This window comes from Cnephaeus nilssonii (genome assembly GCF_951640355.1).
Source record: "Cnephaeus nilssonii genome assembly, chromosome: 24".
In the NCBI taxonomy this organism is placed as follows: Eukaryota; Metazoa; Chordata; class Mammalia; order Chiroptera; family Vespertilionidae; genus Cnephaeus; species Cnephaeus nilssonii.
In genome coordinates, this window is record NC_137095.1 from 11,582,716 (window position 1) to 11,604,783 (window position 22,068).

Sequence of the window (22,068 nt, forward strand, 5' to 3'; positions counted from 1 at the left end):
GTCTCTCTCGCCCTCCCCGTCGTCACTGACAGTATCCCTTCCGCACAAGGCCCAGTGAGAGCAGGGCCCCACCCACCTGCGGATCTCCGCATCCGTGAACCCCTCCACCAGGTCCTTCCGCACGCTCCGGGGGCGGCCCCGGCGCTTCGGCTTCTTGTCGTCGTCGGAGTCATCTGTCTCGCTCTCGGAGGCGGAGGACCGCTGGGCCTGCCTCTTGGACTCGGTGTCGGAGTCGCTGTCATTTGTCTGAGCCTGAAACGGCAAAGGCACACTGTCACCAGTGCCAGGTGCAAGAGGGCTGAGGACCAGTTCTCTGGGACTCAGAACTTGCCCTCACATCACACAAGTCCATTTTCCTTTGGGACATAAGGAGGTAGCTGTCAGGTAATGAAGGGAGACCTGACAGGGATAGTCACACCTCCCGGGAAGTGTGAATTCTAAGAAGGAATGCAAGTGTTTGAATTCTAAGTTTATGTTCACTTCCTTGGTCTTTGTTTGCTATTTTTAAAATGGGGATAACAGCCCCTTTAACCAGGGTTCTCAAAGGATTAAATGAGTAAGTTTAAATGCCCTAGCTTATGCCTGTGAGTCCTCAGCAAACAGTAGCTACTATTTTTTTTTAATATATTTTATTGATTTTTTTACAGAGAGGAAGGGAGAGAGATAGAGAGTCAGAAACATCGATGAGAGAGAAACATCGATCAGCCGCCTCCTGCACACCCCCCACTGGGGATGTGCCCGCAACCAAGGTACATGCCCCCGACCGGAACCGAACCTGGGACCTTCCAGTCCGCAGGCCGATGCTCTATCCACTGAGCCAAACCGGTTTTGGCCAAACAGTAGCTACTATTAGCTGCTACTGATTTATGACTTACTAAGCTTTTGGACTTTTACATCTGAAGATAATTATCTCCAACAAACTGGGTAGTAACATTGTTGTAACAGTCTATTATCTCCAACAAACTGGGTAGTAACCTTGTTGCAAAAGTCAAATGTGATAGTGCCTGCGGCAAAGAACGGTTCTACAGTCTCTAACACTCTCCAATCCTGCTCAGCCACCTCACACAGCCCGTGAGCAGAGGTGAGCCAGGAGCCCCAGGCACTTCCCTGTTCCTCTGCTGGGTTTCCCGAGACTCTGCCCTGGAGCCCGCAGGTCGGGCAGCAATGCAAGGCCCCTTCCTTGAACACTGGGCACTCCTGCAGCGTCAGAGCCTGAGAAGGAGGTTCCTCTCTTCCGTCTCGCTTGGTTACCTTCTTCGTGGAACTCCGAATTCGAGGCAGCATGTAAATTTCTTCCAGCTCCTTCTGCCGCTCCTCCTCCTCCACGCGCTTCCTTTGGTCCTCGGGAATGATCTCATCCCAGTCCCTGTGGGGGCGCTCTTCCAGCTCTTCCTCGTCTTCCATGGTGGCGAAATTGGCAACCTGAAATTTCAACCGACGGACAACTGAAATTGGCAACACACAAGTGAAATTGCTCTATTTCCCAAAGAACGTCCACTATAACCTCAACTCAGTGTTTTTAATCTAAGTAAAATGCCATGACTAATAAGGGAGTCCTGTGATATTACGTAATCAAAGAATCGATTTTCTACTAATCTCTCCCTTACCTCCCAGAAATCCATTTGCCACATCCTCAAGTTCATTAGAAATTTTACTGAAAAGTAGGGAAGCAGATATAAAGATATAAAGTGTCTTATAAGTTTAACTGAAATATATGTTGACACACTGCGGACCAGTGGTTTCATTGCTAGCTTTACCCAGTAGCCAGATAAATCTCTATTGAACGAGTACAAAAAGCGTTTTACATAAATGTTAAAGGCACGCTTTAAAATTAAATACCCATTGCATTTTGAAATTATTTATTACATGTTCTTACAAGCTAATATCTTTTTAAAGTATGATACTTTGTAAAACACTGTGTAATATGAAGTGAGAATTCTCCTGATCCGTCTGCAATGTGTTAATATACATATACATGATACATTATAGAATTATACACCTGGAACTTATATAACTTTATTAACCAATGTCATCACACCAATAAATTCAATTTTTTTAAAAAAGGGCCTTAGAAAGGCCAGAGTCACCAGTAATGTGACTTAATACTCATAATATTCTGACCCGAATAGCGTCATGAAGATTAATTCTGCTTAAGAACGAAGCAGCAGTAAAAGAAGTGGAATCCGGTGGACACACTAATAATTCCCCTCCACCCTCAGACACATGACATCTGGCACGAGAGCTCTCTGACCCATCCTCAGCTCCTTCCCTGCTCTTCCACCGAGACAGCTGTACCTGTGGCCAACCTTGACCTCATTCCATCCTGATTCCTTCCAAACACTTCACTCAGTTCTCCCTCCATCCTAACGGTAGACTCTACCCCACTTAACCACTGCTGTAACATGCTTCTCTAACCTGCATCAAACTAACCGTGGTCAATCCTTTCAACCAGGTCCTCTCTCTTTATTTTTTAATTGATTTTCAGAGAGGAAGGGAGAGAGAGATAGAAACATCAAGGATGAGAGAGAATCACTGATCAGCTGCCTCCTGCACGCCCCCACTGGAGATCAAGCCCACAACCCGGGCATGTGCCCTGACTGGGAACCAAACCCTGACCTCCTGGTTCATAGGTCGACGCTCAACCACTGAGCCACACCGGCCGGGCCTTATTTGCAACTGGGAAGCCTTTGTCTCTTTGACCCTCCTACGCCTCCAGAGCCAGTCTCACCTTGGGATTACCAGCTGATCCAATTTCTCTGACCTCACGGATTGCAGGGGAGTCTCATATGACCCTGCTGACTGGCTCCAAAGCAAAGCCAAAGCCGTATTTTCTAAATTCAGCTCTACTCCCTATCAAGTTCCTCCTGGCAAGCCCCGGCCGCACCCAGGGCTGTAGCAAATCTTTTCCACTTCTCAGCAAACACCTCATTTATTTCACTGGCCATTAAGTGTACTTTCCCCTCTCTTTCCCAGGCAGCTCCTCCAGCTGTGCTCTTGGTGATGGCCCTTCCAGTCTCCCCTGAGGCAATGGACAGGCCCTCAAACGTTCCTTCATTCCTCTGCACCTTCAATAGCTCCCTATTCTCAAATACCTTCTGAAGCCTAGAACATGGCAACATCTTTTTTTTTTTTTTTAAATATATTTTATTGATTTTTTACAGAGAGGAAGAGAGAGGGACAGAGAGCTAGAAACATCGATGAGAGAGAAACATCGATCAGCTGCCTCCTGCACACCCCCTACTGGGGATGTGCCCGCAACCAAGGTACACGCCCCTGACCGGAATCGAACCCGGGACCCTTCAGTCCGCAGGCCGACGCTCTGTCCACTGAGCCAAACCGGTTTCGGCAAACATGGCAACATCTTAAAAAAAAACCCAAACTAATAAAAAACATGGTCTTGCTAGACCCTTTTGTCACATAAATTACCTTCTGTCTACTCTTTTTAAAAAATATATTTTTACCGATTTGAGAGAGGAAGGGAGAGGGAGAGAGAGAGAGAGAAACATCAATGATGAGAGAGAATCATCGATCAGCTGCCTCCTGCATGCCCCCTACTGGGGATCAAGCCTGCAACCTGGGCATGTGCCCTGACCAGGAATCAAACCATGACCTCCTGGTTCATAGGTCGAAACTCAACCACTGAGCCACGCCAGCTGGGCACCTTCTCTCTATAATTCACTAGCTTTTTAGTAACTCAGTGTTGGTGCCCAGCTCCTGCATTTAGTCCTGATCTCATTTAATTTTGTATTGTATCAGATACCACTGACCACCCTGTAATCACCCTTAAAAAAAAAAAAATCCCGCCAAGTCATCAAGAGCTTCCTGTCACCTTCTGTTTTTACACCTCTGACCGCTTTGTCATCTGATTCTATTGTATTAATGTCTCTCCCACAAGCCCTCCAACACCCCCAGAGCCAACTGGGTCACCACCGATCCCACTGACATCATATCCTCAGTCCCCTTCACAGACTTCCTCCCTCCACCCGCTGACTCGGGGCAGGATGGACCACGTCCGTGGTTACCTGCATGGGGAGGACTATAGATTCTGCACTCAGATCATCCTTGGAAAACTCTAGAGAATGACAATGAGGCCATGAGTCCATTTACTCAAAGGGCTAAGCAGAGCGCCTGGCCCCCAGAAAGTGCTATCAGGCATTAGTTATTACTGGAGAGTGAATCAACACTAAGAACTTCCTCCCACGAGGATGTTTATACCTTAAATTGTGACAGAAGCTCATCGGTCGCACTTGTTGACACTTCATTCTCTCTGGTTTCAGCCAAGCGCAAAATTTCATCGATATCCATTTCCTAGGAGAAGAACAGCAACACAAGTAGGTAAGAAGGCAACAGTAAGGTCTGCACGCACTGACAATGTTTGGTGCAAATAAACCAGCTCTCTTTTCTGTTACGCCATTTTTAATTTTCTTTTCTAGTCTCAATTTTACATTGTTTACATTTAATGATCCAAACTATTACTTATACAAATAAGGTGAAACTTCTGAAATTACAAGAAATGAAATAGGAATAAAAAAGACCAAAGACAGAATCCTCAAATGCTTTTTTCTCATTCTTTCCTATTCAATAAGAGCTTTGAACTTTATTAGAAAAAAACAAAGACAAAAAAATAAAACCCTACGTCCTTTAAGTAATTACTGCTGCTTAACAGAAGCCTGTAACAGGCTCAGAATCTGCTTCCCAAACAATATAGCTCACAAATGACACTTGTCAGAAATGCTTTCCCTCCTTGTTAATTACCTGAGGCTCTGACTCCTCGCCTTCAATTTCTTTAAAAAGATCTTCTGCTCCAAATTTCAAAATAGCTGTCAGCTCTTCTTTATTAAAAGGATTTGAACTGTAAAAGTAAAATGCATGGGGTTGTAATCTCTTAGGAATGTCAAGTAAGCTCTACCACAGATCTACCCTTCATTAGGGGGCCCAATTACTGGTGAAAATGCAAATTCTGCCATAAGAAAAATGATCTCTCAAACATTTCATGTTTTTATCCACAGGATGGGACTGTGGTGGCAAACCTAAGCCAGCAGAAGACTAGGACATCAATCCTTTTCCTGTTGGCTCATCTATCACGTGGTTGGGCGAGACGGGTAATTAGCAACATGAAAGAAGACAGTTCCCTCTCTTTCCTTTGACTCAGAAAGTTACCATTCGCCTGTGGTCCAATAGGAAAGAACCACGCTTCTTTTACCCAGGTTGCTCTCTAATGGCAAATCATCTGAAAATACCCTATTTGGGAAGAGCTCGGTTGATCCCACCTGTAACAAAGCTACAAGACCGCCACAGAACACACTCGACAATTTGGTCAAAATGTACATTCTTTCAGAGAGATAGCTGTGCTTCCAAATATATCCCATCGAAACGTAACTACCTTCCTCTGTTTCAACAGGAAAAATCGCAAATCTCCACGCTAACGTTTCTACCAACAGTAAGAGAAGAGCGGCCGATTCGATCGGTGGATTCTCATGGGGAAATGTTCAAGGCAACACTGTGTCAGGGTGGACGCCCAAGTGTCATATGTCGCATGGAGAGCCAAACCCACAGGCAAGAGAGGGGCAGGAGATCGGGATAAAAGGGGGCACTTCTGCAATACTTTCAACAATAAACATTTTTCAAATGAAAGAAAAAGAGAGGGCAGGAGAGAGAGAGAGAGAAAGAGAGAGAGAGAGAGAGAATGTGGGGGGGAAGAACACGCTCATAAGCAGAGGGCTTATAAGTGAAAGAAAAAAATAGGGTCCTAGCTGGTTTGGCTCAGTGGATAGAACGTTTGCCTGCGGACTGAAGGGTCCCAGGTTTGATTCCAGTCAAGGGCACATGCCCGGGTTGCGGGCTCAATCCCCAGTGGGGGGTGTGCAGGAGGCAGCCAATCAATGGTTCTCTCTCATCATGGATGTTTCTATCTCCCTCTCCTTTCCTCTCTGAAATCAACAAAAATTATATATTAAAAAATAAAAAATAGGAAAAAAAATATAAATAAAAGGATACGCTATCCTCTTGCAGCCTTAGCGTGGCCTGTTTCCCAGGAATAAAAGGCCTCATGTCTGTTGTGCAAAATCCCCCAGAGGAGTGAACGCCCCGAGTGTGGATGGGGACCAGCAGGCCTCTCCCCGCCCTGGCACTCACTTGGACCGCCCCGAGCTGTTTTCCAGGACCGTCCGGCCAGTGGTGTCCATGCGCTGGATCACCAGGTGGTCCAGTACCATCTTCTTTTTGGCCCGCTCTATGATCTCTTCCTCCACGGTCCCCTTGGTAACCAAGCGGTAAATATTTACCTGTAGGGAAAGGAAATGTCATGCGTACGCCCGATCACACACAAATGGAGGTCACCTCTGTCTAAAAACCAGGAGGGGAATGAAAAAGACCTGGCCTCTCGCACCATAAAGGACTATAAGCCATAAGCCCTCCGTCCACACAGACCTAAGCAGATAACGTACTTTTACCACCTGCAGCAGATTGCATTCTTAAATGAAACTGCCTTTAAGGACTTTTTATACAGCCTTGTTCTAATCATAAAAATCTTACTAAGGAATAATCCATTTCACCAAAACGGGGTCTTTGGCTGAGCAGGAAACTTGAGAGTTACCCTCTATTAGAACCGACTTTGAGATTCGCATACAAAGGAAATAAGCGTGTATTTCCCCCAACAAAGGGAAACTTGTTCATGTGTAATTAACACATCTCGGACGGATCACGAGAATTCTCGCTTCATATTACACAGTGTTTTACAAAGTACCATACATTAATATTACACAGTGTTTTACAAAGTACCATACATAGATATTAGCTTGTAAGAACATGTAATAAATACCTTCAAAATGCAACGGGTATTTAATTTTAAAGCATGCCTTTAATATTTATGTAAAATATTTTTTGTACTCGTTCAAGAGAAACTCATCTGGCCACTGGGTAAAGCTAGCAATAAAACTGCTGGTCCGCAATGTGTTAAAATAGACCATCTTGAACAGTGTTAGAATATTTACCACCAACTTTTCCATAGTAACAAAGGAGAAAGTGTTCAGTTCTAGGTCTTTGTATCATATATCTTTTGAGGCTAAACTAGAAAGTCGCTGGTGATGCACTTTTTAAACAGAGAAAGAGAGCAGTTCCATAATAGGCTCATCTCAGCCCCAAAGACGGCTTCTATGCACTAATTAAGAGACAGACCCCTCCCCTTGGGAAACGAAGCTAAACAGGAACAAGCCTTTTACAAAACATCCCGAAAGGCCCGCAAACCCCTCCCGCTCCCCCACGCCACACCCTGAAGCCCCTCCCACTGACCTGCTTCTTCTGCCCAATCCTATGGGCGCGGGCCTGGGCCTGCAAGTCGTTCTGGGGGTTCCAGTCAGAGTCGAAGATGACCACCGTGTCCGCGGAAGCCAAGTTGATTCCCAGGCCACCAGCCCTTGTGGAGAGCAGGAAACAGAAGTCCTGGACACAACGCAACACACGACTTTATGCAGGGGCCTTCTCAACCAGTGTCCCATCCAACCAGCCCCGACACCCCAAAACCCCTGCAAGGTGCGAAGAAAAGTGACACACGACGGACACACTTCATGGAGGCTGACGAATGTCAGGGACTTGGTGGCAGAGTGGATTTTCATTCGATTACGAGGGAAGAGTCGGTGCAATGAACTAAGGAGCAAGAGAGTTCGGGCTCCCACCTGGCTGAGCCTCGCAGACAAGCAATAGCAAAACCCACGCACACTTCATTATCAAGGGGACGTGGCCCAGCTACTGGTTTTCCGGGGGAAGGCGGATGATGCACGTAAGGCAGTCAGGACAAACGGGGAAACTGTGTTCTGCACGTGCCCCTCCATTTGCTAGGCGGGCGAGGAAAATAAACTCTGCACGCAGACCCCGTGAGGGACCTGGAGAGGCCCAGCAGCCTCGACCTCCACGAGAAAGCCAGAGCAGGAGTGGCTGGAGGGCGTGTGTGGGGAAGACCCCGGCCCTGACACACTCCAGCTTCCACCGCACTGACCACTGAGACGCCTGCCCGCGTCCGAGGGCCCAGAAAAGCACAGGCAGGAGGCAGAGAGTAACTATGCGAGCCAGAGAAGAAGTCCGATTTCTGTTTTCAGGGAGTCTGATCATGTATGGCAGAGGATGACAACACGCAAGTGGCACGCAACACCCGGCAGTTCTGAGTTATATTCTGCTAAATGGGTACATTCAATATACACACACGGATGAAGGACAAGGCCTCCACATTCTAACCAAGAGTCACACTGGCCAACACTATGCCGTAGAAATGAAAATGGAGAGAGCTGTCTCACAAACACGTTCAACAACTAAAATAAAGAAGTGATTAGGAGATGTGTGGACACACACACTCTGATCTTTGGTCGAAATACCAAGTGACACCAGACTCTCTAAAGAAGCCTCTAGGGAGAGAGAGGACACTTTAGGAGGAGAAACCTGCAACGTGAAATCTGGGGTCTGGTTGATCATTAAGCCATTTTCCACGGCAGGCTTCATCAAAGATAACATGAATTGTCTTAGGTGGCTCTTCTGCATGTGTTAAAAGAGCAATACTCCATAATGCCACATTCTAGCTGGACACTTAACGAAATGCTGCTGTTAGCCAAAGTCAAAACAGTAAGCCAGCCCTAGCCGGTGTGCTCAGTGGATAGAGCGCCGACCTGCAGACTGAAGGCTCCTGGGTTTGATTCCGGTCAAGGGCATCTGTGTGGGTTGTGGGCTCAAACTCCAGTGGGAGGGCGTGCAGGAGGCAGCGGATCAATGATTCTCTCTCATCATTGATGTTTCTCTCTCTCTCCCTCTCTGAAATCAATAAAAATATATTTTAAAAAAACAAAAAACAGTAAGCCACAGTGCAGCAGGGTCCAACTAATTTGAGACATGGCAAATGTTCTTTTCTCAAGACTGGAAGTCACCAAGAAAGTACGGATCAGAACCTTCTGATATTAACATATATCCCAATAATAAAAGCATAATATGCTAATTAGACCGGACGTCCTTCCATATGAAGCCGGGGCTGCGAGGGAATCCTGGGTCCCAGGTGCCTGCCAGAGGCCGGAGGGAAGCCCAGGTCCCCGGGTGCCAGAGGGAAGCGGGTGCCGGAAGTCGGAGGAAGGAAGGCCTACTCTTGCACGAATTTCGTGCATCAGGCCTCTAGTATCCCAATATTACCTACTGGCCAGCCCTGCCCCTCTTTGCCTGGCTGCTCTCTGAGGCCCAGAAACTTGGTATCTGGAAGTCACTTAGAGAAAACTCCGGTGACCTTAGGAGGCCTGTCATTAGCCCACACCAGGGGGATAAAGAGCATGCACATGCTCTCCTGGAGTGATCAGGAGACACAAAGACATCTTTCACTGAAGTGACTTCTCATTGCCCTCACAGGAGGGTTGCACCGGGAACTGTTCCTGAAACAGAACGTATTAACCCAGAAAGGCTTTGCCCCGGAGACCAAGCCCAAGCTACCCCCGTAACAAAGCCGTGCCCGGTGTACCTCAGAACCATCGGCATTGAAGTGGTCCAGCGCCTGCTTTCGGATCTCTCCCTTGATGGAACCATCCAGACGCTGTAAAAACAAGCCACAAGGAAGTCATAAGGCAGGGAGACCAGCTGCAATCGGAACAGACACCAGACCTGCAACCTTTATCAGCACGACACCCGCTGAATAAAAATAGCTGGAATGCACTGGCGGTGTGCTGGCGGGGCTGTGCTTAAGCGGCACACTCCACTTGCCCCAAGCTCTCCGGTTACAAAGTCAAGGTCAGAAGGTTGCAAATCGAAGGGCTATCTGGGTTTATCCCAGGATCAGAATGGCTGCCAGGACCTATAAGGAAAAGGCAACCCAAGCTGGGCTTCGAGGCTTTGTCTGCTTCCACATCCGTGGGCATTGAAGAGACGAGAAAATACTTCCCCTGGTCACCTAATAACCAGCTCCTGCCGAAAAATGATGCTTCTTGACTAATACAACTAAAGTTGCCCAGTTCTTTTCCCTTCTTTCTTTTTTGGTTAATCTTCATCTGATGATTTTTTTTAGATTGATTTCTTAAGAGTGGAAGGGAGGGGGAGAGACAGAGAGAGCAACATCAATGTGAGAGAGACACATCGATTGGCTGACTCCCGCACGTGGGCCGGGGATCGAGCCTGCAACTGAGGTATGTGCCCTTGACCGGAATTGAACCTAGGACCCCTCAGTCCTCAGGCTAACGCTCCAACCACTGAGCAAAACTGGCCAGGGCAAACTGCCCAGTTATTAAGTGCTACACAAGCCACAAAATTATCTTCATCATTTTGTTTGGAAAACATTTTGCCACAACATTGATAATGTTAAAAATTAAGCTGATCACACGTCCCAGCTTTTCCAAAAATTGCACTGTACACTCAGAGCAAAGTTCAAGCAGCCGAAATGGGTATTCAAGCATTTACTAGCCCAGGCAATGCTTTTGTTAGTGTGTATGTCAGTTCTACATCAAAAGATGTCACCACAGAGAAGCCGTATATGTAAAATAAAAAGCGAAGGTTAATTACCTGTTAATTAAAGCACTTCACTCTTTTAAATCATTTTCGTATTTCTTCCCTCACAATCACCACTTGAGATAAACAAGAGACTTTTCTCTTGTCCAGTCTTCCTTTCTCTGATCCCCACCCCTCGGTCCCCAGAAAAGAATGACCTCACCCGACCATCTTCACTAGAGGGTTAGCCTGAAGCCTTGGTCGGCAAACTGCGGCTCTCGAGCCTCAGTTTGCCGCTCTGTTGACTAATGGGTTTGCCAACCACTGGGATAGGGGCTTAATCACAGGAACAACAACAGCCTGTAATTATTGGAATCGAGAGTCTAGGTCAGTGGTCGGCAAACTCATTCGTCAACAGAGCAGCAAACTGCGGCTCTCAACCACTGGCCTGAAGGCATGGAAGTAAAAATTAAGGCCGCCCTGGAACCTTAATCTCAGCTTGTTTTCTACTTCAGGGTAATTTAGCAAACAAAGCACAGAACCCAGAGGAAGGGAGGGGAGGTGGGGGAGCAGAGCGTCCCATCACTGAGCGCCCTTACCTGGAAAGGATAGTGCTTGATGGTCAGGTACTCCGCCAGGATGTCCAGCATCCGCACCATCTGGGAGAAGATGAGGACGCGGTTCCCCCTTTCCCGCAGTCTGGTCAGCAGCTTATCTAACAGGATCAGCTTCCCGCTGCTCCTGATCAGGGACTGGAAATGGAGAAGACATCCCAATGTTCAAGACACTTCAATCCACCCTCCATCTCTAGGAGTTCAAATGCTTAAAATCACAGTTAAGTTTTGTGAAGCCTCCTGCCACCTGGCTGAGAAGCAATTCCTAAAATGCTCTTTTTCTGTTATCGGTAACAATACTTTCAGATTTTCCCTAGCTTTTGTTGTTGTTGTTACTTCTCACCCGAGGATATTTTTCCATCGATTTTTAGAGAGAGTGGAAGGGAGGGGGAGAGGGAGAGAAACATCAATGTGAGAGAGACACATCGATGGGTTGCCTCCCGCACGCACCGCGACCAGCGTGGGGATGAAGCCCGCAACCAAGGTACGTGCTCTTGATCGGAATCGAACCTGGGACCCTTCAGTCTGCGGACCAACGCTCTATCCACTGAGCCAAACTGGCTCGGGCTTAAAGCTTCTTTCGATAGCACCTACAGAAACTAAAGTGTCCCTGAGAAAGTCACGGCGAACACGGCAAGCACGCACCAGAAGGATCTCCTGTCCATTCTCCCTCTCGTTTTCCTCAGGCGGCTTAATCAGGTAGCAGTGGTTGCAGCACTTTTTCAGTTCCATCACGATATTCAGGAAGCCAGATGTACTGCCTCTTGTGCCTTTGGCGAGAGCCTTGTAATTCCTGGTCAGGATCCACCTGCAAATCATAGATGATAGTGTTGTTAACTGATTCAAACAAAGAGCTGGGGTCGTCTCTGAAATACTGACATTGAATGTGAGTCTGACGAACCCTCTACACTCATCTGTGAATGCACAGGAAACGAGGCACCCAGCGTAAAATATTAAATGATGCCACAGAGCTGGGATCAGCAAATATCCAGGCTGTGAGGAAAGCTGTACGAGAGACTCAACTTCTTCACTCAAAGAATTTACAAGGACGGGGGGGTGGGGGAAGATGGATTAAAATAAACTCAAGGGACAAGCCAACCAGTCACAATACATGGAGCTTACTTAGATCCCAATGCAAAATAGCCGAGTGTGAGTGTGAGTGCGTGTGTGTGTGTGTGTGTGAGTGTGCGCACGCATATTTATTACAACCAAGAAAATGTAAACACTCACTGGACATTATAAAAATATTAAGGAATTATTAATTTGTGAGGCATAACAGTATTGATGTTATGCTTAATTCTTTTTAATTGTGGTATAACTGACATATAACATTATATTAGTTTCAAGGGTATCCATTATGATTCAGTATTGTGTATATTGTGAAATGATCACAGTAAGTGCAGTTAACACCCGTCACCATATAGTTACAATTTTCCCCTTTTAATAGCCTCTCTTATTAACTAAGTCACCATGCTGTATACTACATCTCCATGACGTACTTATTTTATAACTGAAAGTCTGTACCTTTTGAACCCTTTGTCCATTTTGCCCACCCCACACACAATGCGTTCTCTGTACCTATGAGCTTGAGGTGATTTTTTAAACTTTATTTTGGAGTTTTATTTTTGCTTTTAGACATGCAGAAACATGTATGATATGTACCTGGGATATGCTTCAAATGATACATAGGTGGGAATGGGGATACAAAAGATCTGGCTGAACTAAGATTGGCCATGAGTCGTTAACTATTGAAGTTCAATTCCCAGTCAGAGCACATGCCGGGGTTCTGGGCTCGATCCCCAAGTGTGGGGCGTGCAGGAGGCAGCGGATCCATGATTCTCATCATTGATATATCTCCCTCCCGCCTTCCTCTCTGAAATCAATACAAATGTATTTTTTAAAAAGCAAGGATAATAAATGTTCCTCTGACCATCAACAAACTGCTACTGAAACCTGTGCTGGGGCCTCAACTGAGAGAAACTGGATTTGTCTACGGCCCGTCTCCTGGCTTCAGGGCCCTGACCTCACTCCCACTCCGCCCGGCCAGCCGGTCACGCACTTGTAATACTGTTTCTGAAGGGCCGACATCTCCACCCTGAGGATCTGCTCCACTTTGGCGGGAAGGGACTTCTCCACGTCCTTTTTGACCCTCCGCAGGAGGAAAGGCTCCAGCACCTTGTGGAGGCTCTGGTAGCCGTTCTCGCGCCCTTTCCCATGGTCCTCCTCGAAATCTTCCCAGAACTCAAACCTGGGGAGGGAACAGTCCAGTGTCACTTGGTTACACAGAAAGAAAAACAGCATTTTTGCAACAAAAATTTCTTTTAAAATAAAATGGGGGGAAAACAATCTTCCCTATAAGGACAGATAAACTTTATAGTATTTATTAGCTCTTGAATGTAAGAGAGGAAAACCAATGGATTAGTTCATCAGTCTACACTGCATAAAGGTTTCCAACTCTGAGACAGCATCCAGAGTTCACAAAATTTTAGGGTATCATGCAATCAGTATACACACAAACATAGTCAGTTATTGTGTGATAGATGCAGAAAACGTAATCTTAATTCTTTTAATAAGCTGCAATTTCTTGGGAAAGTAAGTCCATAGGTAAAATAATTAGTGGCAGTATTAGAGCTGTCACTGCTCAAAGTTACGTCAAAGTTACGTAATTTCCGTCAGTAATCGTCACTGTTCCTATGTTAAACAGTTAATGGTTATAACAATAAACAAGACTATAGCCCTCTGACAAGAACAATACAAATGATATAAATTTACTATTAGGGAAACTTGGGCACATAAATTTCATTAAGGAATTTAAGCACTTGCCACCCAAAATTTTTCTGCCTGGATCGAGATAGATTAACCCCAGGAATGAAAGGTTGGTTTAACATCTAAAACGTAACTAACAAAATATACCACATACTGACAGAATAAAGGACAAAAACCACATGGTCATCTCAACATACACAGAAAAATAGCATGTGACAAAATCCAACACTCATCCACTGTAAGAACTCCCAAAAACTATAACGAGAAGAAAACTTCCTCAGTTTGATAAAGGGGAGCTACAAAAATTCTGTAGGACAAAGGTTCGATTCCGGTCAAGGGCATGTACCTTGGTTGCGGGCACATCCCCAGTAGGAGGTGTGCAGGAGGCAGCTGATGGATGTTTCTCTCTCATCGATGTTTCTAACTCTATTCCTCTCCCTTCCTCTCTGTAAAAAATCAGTGAAATATATTTCTTTTAAAAAAAAAAAGACAGCCATGCACACCGAGGAAAGGAAGTATAACTAACTAGCTACCTTTACTTGGAGAAGATGAGACCCTGTACTAGAGTACGGAGAAGTCAGCAACAACAACGAAATAGTGGGAATAATCTTTACAAGGTCACAAGCTACAAGATCACTCTACAAAACTCAATTTCCTGGTACACTCTGAAAATTAGATTAAAAAAAAACAAAACAATTCCACTCAAAATTAAAAGATGAGGAATAAATTTAACAAAAGTATAAAGACTTACACACTGAAACTACTAAACACTGCACAGAAAAATTACAGGTCTAAATGAATGGAGAAAACTTGCCATGACTATGGCTTAGAAGGCTCAGTATTGTTTAGATAACAATTCTCGCTAAATTGATCAATAAATTCAACACAACGCCTATCAATATTTCAGCTTTTTTTTTTCTTTTCAGAAATTAATAAGCGGATCCTACAACATATATGGAAGTACGAACAATCTAGAATAGCCAAAATAATTCTGGAAAAGAACGAAGTTGGAATTTATATTCTTCCCCATTTTACCAAGTGGTATAAAGCTAGTAATCAATGCAGTGTGTATCGGCATAAGGACAGAAATATGTACCAATGGAACAGAACAGACCATTATATTTATGGCTTCAACTGATTTTCAGCAATTGTACCAGGACAATATAATGAAGAAAGGATAATCTTTTCAACAAATGGCACCAGAACAATTTCCAAAAATCCCTCTGCAAAAATAAATGAACTTGGGCCCTCACACTTAACACTATAAACAAAAAGTAACTCAAAATGAAACAGGCCTAAATGTAAGAAATTCTAGAAGAAATAAAAAGGCAAGTCTCTGTAATCTTGGGTTAGGCAAATGTCACATTTTATGACAATCCCTTTAAAAATGATAAATTATACTTCATCAAATTTAAAAACGCTTGCTCTTCAAAAGACAACATTAAGAAAATGAAGTGACAAGCCACAGATTGAGACAATGCATAATAAGAGAATAGCTCCTGATAAACTAGGACAAAGATGAATCTCAAAACTATTATGCCAAGCGAAAGGAGCCAAAAATAGAAGGACCGTGTTAAGCTTCCATTCAAATGGAATTTCTAGAAAAGGTAAATCACTAGAGATGAAAGCTGATTAGTGAAGCAGAGTTTGTGTGAACAAGCAAGAGGGAACTTTTCTGGATGAAAAAAAATATTCTAAAACTAGATTATCGTGATAGTTGCACAACTCTACAAATTTACTAAAAAATAATTGTTTGTTTACAATGGTACACTTTATGGTATGTACATTGTATCTCAAGAAGTTTTCAAAGCTAACAACAAATGGGGGAAGGGACCATTTTCTATGTTGGACGTTAGGCTGTCCAGAAAAGCCTTGATCAGTTTATGACAGACACAGAGCAGACACTCACATCTTCTCTGAATTTGAATGACATGTGATGAATGACAAAATAAAGAGGGAAAACAGAGGTGCCGTATAGAAAACAAAACCGGGTAGGGATGCTAAGCATGTCTAAAGGCTACTCTAGTCTGAGATGACCTCTAAAAAGAAATGGTCACATAAACGGAGGCAAGAATATTATGGAAGATGAGGAGGAAAAACATCCCAGACCCGTGGTCGGCAAACTGCGGCTCGCGAGCCACATTCAGCTCTTTGGCTCCTTTAGTGTGGCTCTTCCACAAAATACCACGGCCTGGGCGAGTCTATTTTGAAGAAGTGGCGTTAGAAGAAGTTTAAGTTTAAAAAATCTGGTTCTCAAAAGAAATTCCAATCGTTGTACTGTTGATATTTGGCTCTGCTGACTAATCAGTTTGCCGACCACTGTCCCAGACCAAAGGACTGGCAATGGCATGGCATGGCATGTTAAAGCAATAAGCAGATGGCTGGAATGGCTGGAGGAGAATGAGTGATGGAGAAAGTGGTGCGCAATGAGTCAGGGTAAAGTCCAGGTACTGAGAAGGGTTCTTCAAATCAGGCCCAGTTTAGATTTCATGTTAAGTATCACCAAACACCTCCGAATAAATTTAACTTTGATAAAATGTGCACACCATCTCTCCCATAAAAATCTTCTTTAAAAGAGACATCCCACAAATTTTTTAGTAAGTTAAAGACCTGAAGAAGGCTTAACGGTGATGCTTCTGTTAGCAAAGCTTTGGACTTAAGGTATGTTTAGTATTAGACAGATTGTGTACCTTGTACACACCATTTCGATTTTATTGATTACTTGGTAACAACAGTGAGGAGGTCTGATGTTTCCTATCTACTAATTACTTCCCCAAAGCAAGTAACTGATTCAAATGTTTGGCAATCAATGTGCTTTCTCCTCAACAGGCTGTTTCTATGCCTTTGCTCAAGGATGATGGAACATCTTAATACGTCTGTTCCTGCCTCAGTTAATGCTTTGCTTTCCCCAAAACATGCCATCCATGTTCCCTAAGGTCTGTCTCCTAAAAAGAATGAGAAAGCATTGGCATTTCAGACATTCTAGCGTGTTTTGAAATACACAGGAAGGAGCTTACTTCTCCGGCATAATAAAGTGCAGCAAGGACCAGAGCTCTTTGAGGGAATTCTGAAGAGGGGTCCCCGTAATCAGGAGCCTATGGTTGGACTTGAAATCAATCAGAGTTTTATACAATAAAGAGTCATCATTCTTCAACCGATGGGCTTCATCCACTCCCAGGAAGGCCCAGTTAATACTGCCCAGCACAGTCTAAAGCAAAAACAAAACAGAACGAGCCACCAGGTCAGAAGGAAACCCACAAGTACTTTCAAGTGTTCATTATCTTTGTACAAAATACCATCATGAAGGTATACACGGAAACACTGATTCTTCAGACTTAGGGTATATGAGGACTCTTCTGTTTATTCTGCTGGTTGCCAGATTGATCTCTTTTCAAAAGAGCACTTTCTCCTTCTAAAACCTATAGGGGCTCTCTCAGGCCAGGTATTGCTGCATGCCCAGAAGCAAGAATACAAAAATTGGCATGCTGGGCAAAAAAACAAAAAACAGGGGATTCTGCTCTCTTTCATTCAGGTTCTTCTTTCCCTGTTCTCCAGCCCAACCCTCAAGCACAGAAACATTAAGAGCCACCAAACTGAACGTATTTATTTACAGTCACCAATGGGATCACTTGCTACCTACATTTCCTACTAAACTGTAGAAAGAAGGTAATTTAAAGAGCTTCCATTTTCTGTCCCCCTTAGAGATCACCCGCATCACCTGTTCTGGAGAAATGCTGGCGCCATGAGGATGGCACCCAGGCCCAGTTTCCCGGGATTGCCTAGAATCTCAGGGGAGCTACGGGCCTCAATACCCCTTTGTCCTGTTTAATTCCATTGGACTAGGGTAGGGGACCTAAGGTCCCTTCAACTGTGCGTTTGTTTGTTTTTTAATAACCTTAATATTCATTGTGGATTTGTCTGTTCATTTGTTTGCTTTTTTTAAAAAAAGAAAGAGGAAAATAACATGGCAAGTGGGAAGTGCACACCCCACCATCTGGACAAGTCGCACTACAAAATTTAGCCTTTTAGTTACCAATTACACACCTTATCTTTTAAGAGGATCTCGTATGTTGTTATAAGTGCATTGAATTTGAGCCTTTTGGTCTGAGAATGAATCCATTCATATTCCCGTATCTATAAAAGAAAAGGGTAATTCAGATACAATTTCTACTTTTACCAGCCAGTCTTATGACAGATGCAACCGAAACATGCCCAATAAAAAAACTTGTAGAATTTAATAAATACCTTATACATTCTAAAATGACCTAATCAACAGAAGTATAAAGCAGTTAAGAGATAGAATTAAAAGATCTATCACTGAGCAGCCAAAACTTGACTGTCAGAATTCAAATAAATTGTCATTTCCCTTCGCCCCTGCAGCCCCAACACAACTGACCAAAAAAATGCATTTCATCAGCAATTTAACCCCCAAAATGAGAATTCTCTTAAGGAAATATAACCTGATTATTTTCTTGGACAGGGCACTACTTTTATTAGCAAGTCAAACAAACTCCAACCACTAGGGAGGTCAGAAATTTCATGAATCACGGAGCAGACAGATGTGGGCCCCAAGAAAAAGGGACGCTTACTGTGAAAATGTAATTTAACCTGAATGAAAATGAAAATAACGTCCATGTGAGGAAACACAGAAGCTAACACATTCACACTGAGGTGTGACTGGATGTTCAGGCAGCACAATGCCCATGACAGAGCTTCTGCAGTTGGTTGTCATGACAACAGGGCAAAGAGTACGTACGTGCAGGTGACTCCCACCAGTGGGAAGAAAGACAACAAAGCTAAAGGAGTACTGAAGACCACTAAGAAAACTTCCCAGAGGATGCCCTAACCGGTGTGGCTCAGTGGATAGAGCATCGGCCTGCGGACTGAAAGGTCCCAGGTTCGATTCCAGTCAAGGGCATGTACCTTGGTTGCGGGCACATCCCCAGTAGGGGGTGTGCAGGAGGCAGCTGATCGATGTTTCTCTCTCATGGATGTTTCTAACTCTCTATCCCTCTACCTTCCTCTCTGTAAAAAATCAACAAAATATATATTTTCTTCACTATGCACTGCAGTGCTTAAAGCCATTGTGCATAGTCTCAGAAGTTGTTTTTTCTTTTGTGACGGTTAAAAATATAAATTAACAAAGCTAAAAACTACTGTATACTCAGAAACTCAGAATTAGGGCAATGAAATCTGCCAAAGTTTCGGTTAGACAATGACAATATGTCATAAAAATAAATTGGAATTAGCACGACAATATGTAACCTCTCTCCAAGGGTTGTGGATTCCTGATGGCTTGCTCTTATTATAAGCAATCCCCCAGAAACAGTTACCATACAGGGGTGAAAGAGCAACAGTATGGGCCCAGACACATCGGTCCCAACCCCACATTCTAGCTGGCATGGGGGGCCAGGGGGCAAGTGTTCACCTGTCTGAGTCACCCCCTTCATCGGTTGGAAAGAATGTGGTCTACTGTGGAGGCTATCATGAGGATCACAGGCTGTATACATAGAGCACCCAGCACAGGGCATGACACCTACCAGGTGCTTGTAAAAACAGTTACTACCAAAGAAAGATTTAAGTTTCTGATGCTTAAGTCTGGTAACAGGCAAAGCTCACTTCTGCTGACTTGGACTGGCCATTGTCCTTTCCCCTTATTCCTTTCTTATAAGTCATGCAATTTTAATTACTTTTTTTTTTTTAAATTTTAACATTTTTTTCAAGGACAGTTGCAACCTCACCATGTTAAAAGATTGGGAAACACACTCTTAAGAACTCGATTTTGTTCAGTACTATCTCTCTGCTCAAATAGCTATAATATTAACGTTCCACAAGGTATTAACTCCCTATAATCCTTCAAAAATAAGGTGGTCTTACAAGTCCAGAACACAGAGAGAAGAAAAACGTAATTAATATTGCAATCCAATTAAGAGATTCCCCTTCATGTACTTTCCTTAAATAGACGCATGTTTTACAGAATATCTGGGTTGCATTTTTTGTGATACATATATCCCCCAATATCAGGGGCACAGCACAGAATCATGACTTTACCAAAAACTATAATGGCTTTAGGTCAATTCCCAAAATACATTTACAATACAGATTCTACCCCAATTCTTTTGTTTACACACCGTATTTCTGCTCATCAGGTCACCTATGTAAACCACTACGTTAATCTCTGGTGCCCAGATTTCAAACTCCCTCTGCCATGAGGTGAGGGTGGATAAAGGGACGACTATAAGAAAGGGGCCATACAGCTGGTGTTGGTGGAACAGGTAGGAGAGGAATGATATGGTCTGGATGGTCTTTCCTAGGCCCATTTCATCAGCAAGGATTACACTGTTGCTTCTGCAGGAAGAAGAAAAAAAAAAAACATCATTAGTTCACAAAAAAACAGAGAGCAAGGATGCCAATGCCCTATGACAGTGGTCGGCAAACTGCGGCTCGCGAGTCACATGCGGTTCTTTGGCCCCTTGAGTGTGGCTCTTCCACAAAATACCACGGCCTGGGCAAGTCTATTTTGAAGAAATGGCGTTAGAAGAAGTTTAAGTTTAAAAAATGTGTCTCTCAAAAGACATTTCAATCTTTGTACTGTTGATATTTGGCTCTGTGGACTAATGAGTTTGCTGACCACTGCCCTATGATGTCACCAAGCAAAACACTTCAGTGTGAATCTCAACTGTATTTCCTCTCACCTGCAATTAAATCTCCTACATAAGAAAGTGGAAGCTACAAAAGAGTAACAAGTGATCTAAGCATGATCAAGACTTGGATTAGGCCTAGCCGGTTTGGCTCAGTGGATAGGGCATCGACCTGAGGACTGAAGGGTCCTGGGTTCCATTCCCGGTCAAGGGCATGTAGCTCAGTTGCAGGCTCAATCCCTGGCCCTGGTCAGGGAGCGTGCAGGAGGCAACCAATCGATGTGTGTGTCTCACATCAATGTTCTCTCTCTCTGTCTGTCTCTCCCCCTCCCTTCCACTCTCTCTAAAAATCAATGGAAAAATATCCTCAGGTGAGGATTTAAAAAAAAAAAAGGACTTGGATTACTACAAGAGCCTAGTCCAGTGATGGGCAACCTTTTGAGCTCGGTGTTTCAAACTTCGCCAAAAAACTGAGCATAACTCGGGTAGTGTGTCCCTTTGAGGAAAAAACATTATTTCGCGATATTTATAGTTTAAATAACATAAATGTTTCATCCTCAGCATGCGGCCGCCTCAGCGGCCGTGTGTCATCAGAAATGGCACTGACACGCGTGTCAGAGGTTCGCCATCACTGGTAGTCAGACTACATTCTTGACCATGCATATGGTTTTGTACATCGATCCCTTGTAACAGAGAAAGCAGGTGTACACAAGCACATGGACTTGGCTTCCAACACAGAAAACAGGTGCAGACTGGCTAGCCCCACTGGAGAACCTGGAGCCTGAGAGCCAGGCACCTTTGCTCGAATTACCCACCCAGGCCACTGCACGCCACCAGGTTGTTCAGAGCTATCCACACTACGCGCCAGACCTGCATGCTGCTGTGCATACAGCTTGTTTTAAAGACACTACCGTCTACAGCAGGTATAAGCTATAGACTTTTTTTTTTTGGTGTTGTGGTTTCTTTTTTTTTTTTTTAATATATTTCATTGATTTCAGAGAGGAAGGGAGAGGGAGAGATGAAACATCAATGATGAGCAAGAATCACTGATAGGCTGCCTTCTGCATGCCCCACACTGGGGATCGAGCCTGCAACCTGGGCATGTGCCCTTGACCACAACTGAACCCGGGACCCTTCAGTCCATAGGCCAATGCTCTATCCACTGAGCCAAACTGGCTATAGGGCAATTTCTGAATCCCTCTCTACACCTGAATCAGTATCTGGGAAAGGGCTCAGGAATCTGCACTGTAACAAGCATTGCTGCACATTCTGATGCAGGTGTATTCCTGGGACCACACTTTGAGAAACGCTGCTGTAGCAGATGGGCTGGATTTCAACAGGATGGTTCTCTATCACATCAATGTCTCTCTCCCCCGCGCCTTCTTCTCTCTCTCTAAAATCAATTTTAAAAATTAAGTACATCTTCCTTTGGGTGAGGATTAACCCTTTGCACTCGCTTGCTTTTTTCTCGATTCCTTTATTCTAATGCTAACCGTGTCGAGTCACACTCGACATCCGAGTGCAAAAGGTTAAACAAAGAAAAGTATTACACTTGATTCACCAAGAAGAGTTTAAATTTTTAATTTAGGGGGAAAGTACACAAAAGA

General features: G+C 44.3%; 1 protein-coding gene and 1 long non-coding RNA gene across 6 annotated transcripts in view; one reads left to right on the forward strand and one right to left on the reverse strand.

Annotated features, from left to right (window-relative positions):
- The window catches only part of CHD2 (chromodomain helicase DNA binding protein 2), a 143,566-nt gene that overhangs the window by 85,327 nt on the left and 36,171 nt on the right, over positions 1–22,068 (reverse strand). For all 5 annotated transcript variants that reach the window (XR_013813131.1, XR_013813132.1, XM_079763894.1 and 2 more), the window contains 13 exons: positions 19,952–20,168; positions 17,865–17,954; positions 16,838–17,028; positions 13,114–13,302; positions 11,700–11,862; positions 11,040–11,192; positions 9,485–9,556; positions 7,291–7,440; positions 6,136–6,284; positions 4,756–4,852; positions 4,216–4,308; positions 1,252–1,422; positions 77–252 (listed from right to left, as the gene is read on the reverse strand). Coding sequence is in view for 3 of the 5 variants with exons in the window: in XM_079763894.1 (XP_079620020.1) it covers positions 77–252; positions 1,252–1,422; positions 4,216–4,308; positions 4,756–4,852; positions 6,136–6,284; positions 7,291–7,440; positions 9,485–9,556; positions 11,040–11,192; positions 11,700–11,862; positions 13,114–13,302; positions 16,838–17,028; positions 17,865–17,954; positions 19,952–20,168 (1,911 nt within the window). In the remaining 2 variants the exon portion in view is untranslated. The remainder of the gene's footprint in view (positions 1–76; positions 253–1,251; positions 1,423–4,215; positions 4,309–4,755; positions 4,853–6,135; positions 6,285–7,290; positions 7,441–9,484; positions 9,557–11,039; positions 11,193–11,699; positions 11,863–13,113; positions 13,303–16,837; positions 17,029–17,864; positions 17,955–19,951; positions 20,169–22,068) is intronic.
- Positions 20,184–21,904, forward strand: LOC307094832. The gene is made up of 2 exons (XR_013813133.1): positions 20,184–20,884; positions 21,104–21,904. It is a non-coding gene; the product is annotated as an uncharacterized lncRNA (long non-coding RNA).